The following is a 7,908-nucleotide window of genomic DNA, read 5'->3' as shown; positions in this document are numbered from 1 at the left end:
AGAGAGAGAGAGAGAGAGAGAGAGAGAGAGAGAGAGAGAGAGAGAGAAGAAAAGTAGAAGCTGGCCATGGCCACATGAAGAAAAGGGAGCAAGAGGTGAGAGTAAACACAAGAAAGAGAACAAGAATTTAAGAGAGAGAGGAGGGGTCAAGCAGCCCCTTTTATAGTGGGCTGGGCTACCTTGCTGGTTCCAGGTAACTGCAGGGTGGGGTCTACCTGGCTGTAGTTAGGTGACTGTGAGGGTGGAGTCCAGCTAGAATACTGGGAGCTTGGGGCATTGTCTAGCCACAGGATAATGGAGTGGTGTCAGGCGCCTAATATCTGGGGTGTGGTGCACTGTTCTGTCCCTTGTAGAATTTTCTACTGGGTCTCTGGAGTAAGCCTCACTCAACCAGAACACAGACTACCTTTCACAGTCCAACAGATAGCCTGTTTAGAATTGATTGTTTCAAGGTCTCTAACTCTCTGTGGGTCTCTGTAGTTGTTTTCATCTACTGTGGGAGGAAGCTTCTCTAATGGTGATTGAGCAAGACACTGATATACAACTATAGGAGAATGTCATAAAAAGTTATTTTATTGCTGTGTTCCTTTAATGGAACAGTAACATTTGGTTTTCTGCTACGTCCATGACCTATTTATTCTCAGGTTCTTGGTCATCTGAGAAGTGTCAGGCATGGGATCAATCTCATGGAGCGGACGGACGTTGTTAAATCCAATCAGATAGTAGTTGGTTACTCCTACAACTTTTCTGCCACTATTGTACCAGGATATCATGAAAGCAGATCACCATTGTAGATCAAAGGGTTTGTACCTAGGTTAATGTTTCCCTTTATCCTCTGGTAGTATGCAGAGCGCCTTCCAGTACCATGAACATTATTCCATAGAGATGGAGGCTCTAGGTAGAGACCAGCTTAACTTCTCCATGTTCAATAAGTTGTGTAGGTTTGTGGTCGTGTAGGCCTCTTCAGCAGTAGGGCCTTATCATCAGTTTGTGGAGAGAAATGAATTAGCCTTGGGGGTTTGAAGGTTTCTTTAGAGTACCTTTGACCAACAACTCAGTTAGATATAACCCATTTCTGGTACTGCAGATTTTATTCAGTGGTGATAGACATTTAGTTGGGGCTTTTTCTCCACCAGTATTGGATGATTCCATTCACATTCTTTCATATATGCATATGTTTTAAGAAGAACCTACTATAGTATGTTCCTGTATGACCCCTTAAAATGGCCCTTAGTTTTAGCGGTCCCTTCCTATAAATACTCTATTACCCCATTCCCCTTTCACCCCCCTTTTTCAATACTTCCATTCTAGGCCCCCACCCAACCCATTAAGTTACAACTATGTATTATATTTTCTCTTTCTCAGGAGATTTTTCCCTCTCTCAAATCTCTTACTTCACATCTAACCTCTATGGTTATATGGATTATAGTTATATTTAAATCTATATCTAGTTATAGCACTAAACACAGATAATTTTCTGTAATAAAGTGTTTAAGATTTTAATTTTAAGTGCTTTACCTCTTCATGCTGCTGAAATTTTAATATAATTCCTTAATTTTTAAAAATAGATGATGATGTTTAATGAAAATCCTGAAACCCAATTATCTATCAAGAAGTAGCAGATCAGAACACTGCCTCTGTTTCTTTCATGCTATTTTTCTTTTGAAAAAAATCAATAAGTCATCTGGCTACTATTCATTAAGGAAGAAACAAAACATGAAAATCAATGTTCATTTTCCCCAGTCTCCCTGCTTCTCCTGTGTGCAGCAGGAGGAACCCAGTCATGGGAATGAATGTTCTGGCCCACAGAGACTAAAACCACACATCAGTGCCTGATTGTTTTCCCTAAAACATACTGTAATTTGATAGTCCCATTAAGTCCTTTCATAAGGCATTTTAAATATGGCTAATGGTTGCGTACTGCGTCTCACAGTCTCTTCTCTTATGACTGATTCTGGTGAATAATGCCCCAGTTTTTTCTGGTGATGCCTGGCTTATAATAATCAGTGGGACTTCTTGTCAGCTGGAGAGATCCATTTGCTCAAACTTCCTTAGGAGTTAGTCCTACTTCAGCACCAGGAATTTCAATGTATGGGTGCAGTTTAGAGACCTAAGCTAGTGAGTGAGGACCATTCTCCTAGTTGGCTTCACTGAGCCAGAGCAAAGCTTTGAAGGATGGCATGAGTTTGAAGGGATATATACCTGGGTCCTGCCTCTGTGACTTCTTAATCAAATGGGGCTTTTCTGGACTTCTGTTTCCTATGTAATTGGAATAATAGTAGCTGTCACACCTGTGCAACAACTGTGAACACTAGTAAAGAGGAGGGTACCTATGAATTCTCAGTCAAATGCCAAGCAGTGTGGGGCTACCTCGTTGGGGCTTTTTTCCTGAGTTTATGGGGTGAGAGGAAGTTAGAGTTCCTTCTTTGGGGCCAGCTAGTATTGAGATTCAGTTATGTAAAGAAGGTTTTAGAATTTTTCCAAGTTCTGAATAGTTGAAGAACTTTGTTTTATTCATTCTGGACAGTGAGTCTACAGAAATGGGTCTCAGTCTCATGCTCATATGTGATAACTCAATCCTAGTAAAGAGATGTGAAGCACCCTAGATCCAAGGCTTAAGAGGAGAGTAAAGCTTTGATTTATACCTCCAGCCCATGGTTTGCTCTGAAGATTCAGGGGCACAGAGGGTGTCTGAAGATGGCAAAAGAGAGCTAGGCAGGATAATATTTTCATTATTTTAGCTATATAAGGGCTCCAGTGGCAAATACCCTTTCTGAGGTGGCATAAAGTGGTTGAAACTAAATCTAAGTTTTACATGATTCCATACCTCTCTTCCTTCCTCCACTCCTTCCACTTTCCTCATCAATGGCTACTGTGTTCTAACAGTTAACTGTGTCATTTCTGAACAGATTGACATTGAACTCCATTTATACACCCAGAATTGGGTGAAATTCTCATACATTTGGATTGAGGCTTCCTGTCCACTGGCCCTACTGAATCCTAAAGGAATCATATTCTGCCACCTCATCGCCTCATCCTCTAGAGAATAGAAGATTTAATATTCTAATCAATCATAGTGACTGGAGATGCACAATCTATACTTCTCAGTTGTGACCTTAACACCCTGGAGGGTCTTTTAGGATGGAGTTCTCCTTGCTCTAACCTTGCTCTAGAGCTTTCTCTTCCTTAGTTGTGTCTTTATTTGCTTGTATTATCAGATGAACTCAGTGGAGCCTTGGGGATGCACCCACGTTGTAATGAGATTTGATCCCATAGTCTCTCTCATCCTTGTGTTGAGAATGGCTACAGAAAGGTGTCCTCTCTCTCAGATGGATCTATATGTAAATCATGGTACCTGTTCACTATTGGAGTGATATTCAGGACTGAGCTTAGGTTTCTTTATAAAATGGGGAAAACAGAACCCATGTTTCATGGCTTCAAAACCTTGAAATGAGCACTTTTAATGGTTATATCACTATACAAAATGACACTCCTTGCTTCTTGGCTCTCCTCACTTTTCTACCCATTCCTGACACCCTGAAACTGGCGTCAAACAAGAGACAATAGGGTGAGCCAAAACTTGAAAATGGGATGAACCAGAACATCCTCATGATCCTCTGCCTTTTTGTTCCCTCAGACTTGTTTGATAGAGCAATTCCGTAACTTCAACATATTTCTTCCAGGGCTTCAAGGGACACACAGGTGATCCTGGCCCACCTGGTCAAAGGGTAAGTAGGTAACACTCACAAGGGAGAGGATTCAATGTTTTGCAGTACATCATCTGATGCTTTCTATTCAGGAAAGAACAAAAGATATGCTAGCATGGTGTCACAGTGAGATTTACACATATTCCCCTGAGCCCCATAAATCAAGCCATGGCATTAGGTTTAGTTTTCAGTGGAGCAAACTGGTCAGAAGTTATGGGTGACTTTCCCAGGTCATAAAGGTACTTATGTTAGCACATCAGCCTTATCTTAGATGGGGAGCCCCTAGAGCCTTTTATTATGCTTTAATACCTATCCCTTCCAAATATCCCAAATGAAAGAGACTGATGGGCTAATGGTTGGATTCCTTGAGTGTAGTGGATAACTAGGACAGAATTATGCTTTAGAGAGAAGCCAGGAATAAGCAGGTAATGGGGGGGGGTTGTTCAAATAGACTCCTTTGACCCATCACCTCGTATTTTACCTGCCTTCCCTGTTGGGGAGGTACTTGGGGCTCCACATATTCTCCTGGGATCCAGAGTTCTGTTGCAGAGGCTGCCAAACCTCATACGGGGCACTTCTATCTGACAGCCCTCTTGGTCTCTATCTCTCTCCCACACTTTCGGATGCTTTATGTTCAAAGTGGCCTATAGCTCAATCAGCCTTGTCCCTAACAGAAGTTTCTTATTCCTAGGGAGAACCTGGCATGACAGGCCCCCCTGGAAGGGAAGGATCACCAGGAAAAGATGTAAGTCAGGATGCCTTGGCCTGCAGTGATTGAGAAACACAGGAGGGGTGCCCAAGAATCCTACCATAGGTGACAGTTCTCTGAAAAATGTGTAATGCCACATAATTGCTTTTCATTGAGACATGAGCTTCTTCTGTCCCTGAGGTCAACCTGTATTTCACATCTGATGGAAACTTTTCTGGGTTCATCTGATTTGTCTAGTGTCCAGTGATGGTCCAGTTGGACCTACCTTACCTGATTTGTGAGACATTTGATGTTCTCTCCCAAATTTTTTTCTCCATCTCTTGATCATTTTGGTTCTCACAATAATTATTAATCCCTAAACTCTCCACCACCATTGATATCAAGACTTGCTATTACCACTGTCATCATTGCCACTATTATGGTTACCACCATTATCAATACCACTGCATCACATCCCCATCATTACTACCATTACTATGACTAATACCATCACCATCATCAACACTGTCATCACTAAACCATCACTAGTTATAGTACTTTTATCATCATCATCATTATCATCATCATCATCATCATCATCATCATCATCATCACATCATCATCATCATCATCATCATCATCATCATCATCATCATCATCATCATCATCATCATCATCATGACTACCACCAACAGTAGCAATGTTAGCAGTTGTTGTTCTTATTGCAGTTTGAGCTGTATCTCAATTTAGACAGCTTTCATGTCTCTTACTTTTATTTGGTCTTGACATTTGGACAGAGAAGGTAGAGGTTTTCTCTGGAAGGCACAAATGAGAATGCTGTGATCTAGAGACTCAGAGGTAGAGGAAGGTATCCTGGAGCTAATATTTATAGCTCACCCTCTATGCCTTTTCCCCAAGACTTGACTACCTGTTGCACATGACATTTTGCAAGGTGACCTGACATTGAGTTTATAGATTGTTGTAGGAATGGAAAGCTTGTCAGATGCATGGAGACAAGGTCCTGAGGTCCCAAGTGATCTCCTTCTAGACCTTTATGTCTTTCGAGACTTTTATGGAAACCTATATAACAAGTGGACTCCTCTTGTTTCTCCTGATACTCTACTTTATTGGTTGTTTAGAGGATCTGATTTGAAGGATCTAGAAGAAATCACGTGGGAAAGTCAGTCTAGTTCCCTTGCTCTCTCCTAACTGTTTGTCCTGGCTAGTTTTGTGTCAACTTGATACATGCTAGAGTCATACAAGAGGAGGGAACCTCAGCTGAGAAAATGCCTTCATAAGGTTGAGCTGTAGGCAAGTCTGTGGGGGCATTTTCTTAATTAGTGATTGATGTGGGAGGGGTGAGCCCATTATAGGTGGTACCATGCCTGGGCTGGTGTTCATGGTTTCTATAAGAAAGTAGGCTGGAGCAAGCCATGAGGAATAAGCCAGTAAGCAACATTCCTTCATGGCCTATGCATCAGAATTCTTGCCCTGATTGCCTTGGGTGATGGACTCTGGGAAGGAAGAGTAAGAGAAACCCTTTTTGCCCTGTGTTGGTTTTGGTCATGAGTTTTATCACAGCAACAGTAATAGCTAAAACATGGTTATAAAACCAATCTAGTTGGTGGACCCTGTGAAGCTGTCTGAGACAACATATGGGGTGGTAGTGCTGTTGGGCGGCAGGCTTCATTCTGTGGTGAGCCTGGCAGGAGTGGTTCCAGATTATTATCCAGTAAATCTGTCATTTTGGCTACTCTTGGTTTGAGATGTGACCACCTTAAACTACCAGGGAAACAGGTGAACTATGCCTGATCCAGTAAATAAACACACTCCTTTACAAATTTGAACTGGAGAGTATCCCCTCATTTGGATGAAACAAATTTATGTGATTTTTGAATCCTTGGCATTCAAAAGGAAGTATCTAGACACACCACTGGGTTCCTGGATCTGTTGGTGAAGTCTGATCCAAACTGGACGTTTATCATCTTCCCATGTAGCTCTGTGGTTTTATGATCTCTCTCTGTTCCAGGGAGACACAGGACCTGCTGGACCACAGGGTCTCAGAGGAACAAGGGGACCTCCGGTGAGTTTTGCTTTGAGACTAGCTTGCTACACAGTTCAGTGGAACTGCCACCACAGTGATGTTTGCTGGCTTCACCATGGTGTGGATACCTATATCATTTTTAAATGATGCTCTGTGTCCTAGAGTATGCTAAACAGTCACTGCCCTCTGCCCTGAGTACCTTCCTATATGTACCCCAGGGTGGCCCACAACCCACAAGGACTTCAGAAGCCGGCATGCTTTTAGTTTGGGACCATTGCATGAATTTATACATGCACCACACATGGACTTCTTAGAAGTACCACAGGTTGGCCGGGCGGTGGTGGCGCACGCCTTTAGTCCCAGCACTTGGGAGGCAGAGGCAGTCGGATTTCTGAGTTCGAGGCCAGCCTGGTCTACAGAGTGAGTTCCAGGACAGCCAGGGCTACACAGAGAAACCCTGTCTCAAAAAAAAAAAAAAAAAAAAAAAAAAAAGAAGTACCACAGGTGATAGCTTCTATACAGAAAGATTTCCCCCTCGTTTCTGGAGGCCAGAGGAATGAGATTAAGGTACCAGCCAGAAAGGATAATGTCTGTACATTTCCAGCTTCTTAGAATTGGTTGACTGTAATAACATTCTTTTCTTAAGCTTCTGTCTTCATGGAATGTTACTCCTATGTGTATAATGTGTGTGTGTGTGTGTGTGTGTGTGTGTGTGTGTGTATGTTCCAATTTCCCCTTTCATACAGACATTGGCCTGGTGAATTGGTCCTATTGAATTAAGGATCCAACCTATTATATCATAAACTCACATAGCTTATTACATCTCAGATGATCCTATTAACAAAGTAAAATTCTAAAGGCCTAGAAATTAACATTTCAACATGTGAATTTAATCCATAATATTCCATGGGTTGGTAAATATTTGGGGTTTTATCCATTCCCATTCATACATCTAGTCAATTCCATAAAGTATGAGCAAAGGTAGAAAGTAGATATTTGGATGATCACTGCTATGTAAAGAGAAAAGCATTGGAGACCCACGAGAGGAAGCTATATATGTAAATTAGCATACTGTGAACAATAAAATGCTTTTCATAAGTAGGTGTGCACTCTAAAATGAAGATGGAAAGTATATCATTTCAACTATGCAAACCAGAACAGCGATTTACTGTCATTGTCAAGTGTGGTGTTCCATGGATCATTTTAGCTTGTAGTTTCTTTCTTTCTCTTTCTTTCTTTCTTTCTTTCTTTCTTTCTCTTTCTTTCTTTCTTTCTTTTTTCCTTCCTTCCTTCCTTCCTTTCTTTCTGTCTGTCTTTCTTTCTTTCTTTCTTTCTTTCTTTCTTTCTTTCTTTCTGTACTGGCTGGTTTTGCGTGTCAACTTGACACAGGCTGGAGTTATTACAGAGAAGGGAGATTCAGTTGGGGAAGTGCCTCCATGAGATCCAGCTGTGGGGCATTTTCTCAATTG

General features: G+C 41.6%; 1 protein-coding gene and 1 long non-coding RNA gene across 5 annotated transcripts in view; one reads left to right on the top strand and one right to left on the bottom strand.

The window, feature by feature from the left end:
• The window catches only part of Col22a1 (collagen type XXII alpha 1 chain), a 248,131-nt gene that overhangs the window by 218,746 nt on the left and 21,477 nt on the right, over positions 1-7,908 (top strand). The window contains exons 53-55 of the mRNA XM_031345491.1: positions 3,684-3,728; positions 4,399-4,452; positions 6,425-6,478. Of these exons, the coding sequence (XP_031201351.1) occupies positions 3,684-3,728; positions 4,399-4,452; positions 6,425-6,478 (153 nt within the window). The remainder of the gene's footprint in view (positions 1-3,683; positions 3,729-4,398; positions 4,453-6,424; positions 6,479-7,908) is intronic.
• The window catches only part of LOC116073526, a 66,279-nt gene that overhangs the window by 38,813 nt on the left and 19,558 nt on the right, over positions 1-7,908 (bottom strand). The gene's annotated exons all lie outside the window — the stretch shown is intronic.

This window comes from Mastomys coucha, unplaced genomic scaffold (genome assembly GCF_008632895.1).
Source record: "Mastomys coucha isolate ucsf_1 unplaced genomic scaffold, UCSF_Mcou_1 pScaffold11, whole genome shotgun sequence".
In the NCBI taxonomy this organism is placed as follows: domain Eukaryota; kingdom Metazoa; phylum Chordata; class Mammalia; order Rodentia; family Muridae; genus Mastomys; species Mastomys coucha.
The sequence above is the reverse complement of the archived record's forward strand: the minus strand, read 5'-3'. Positions and strand labels throughout refer to the sequence as shown.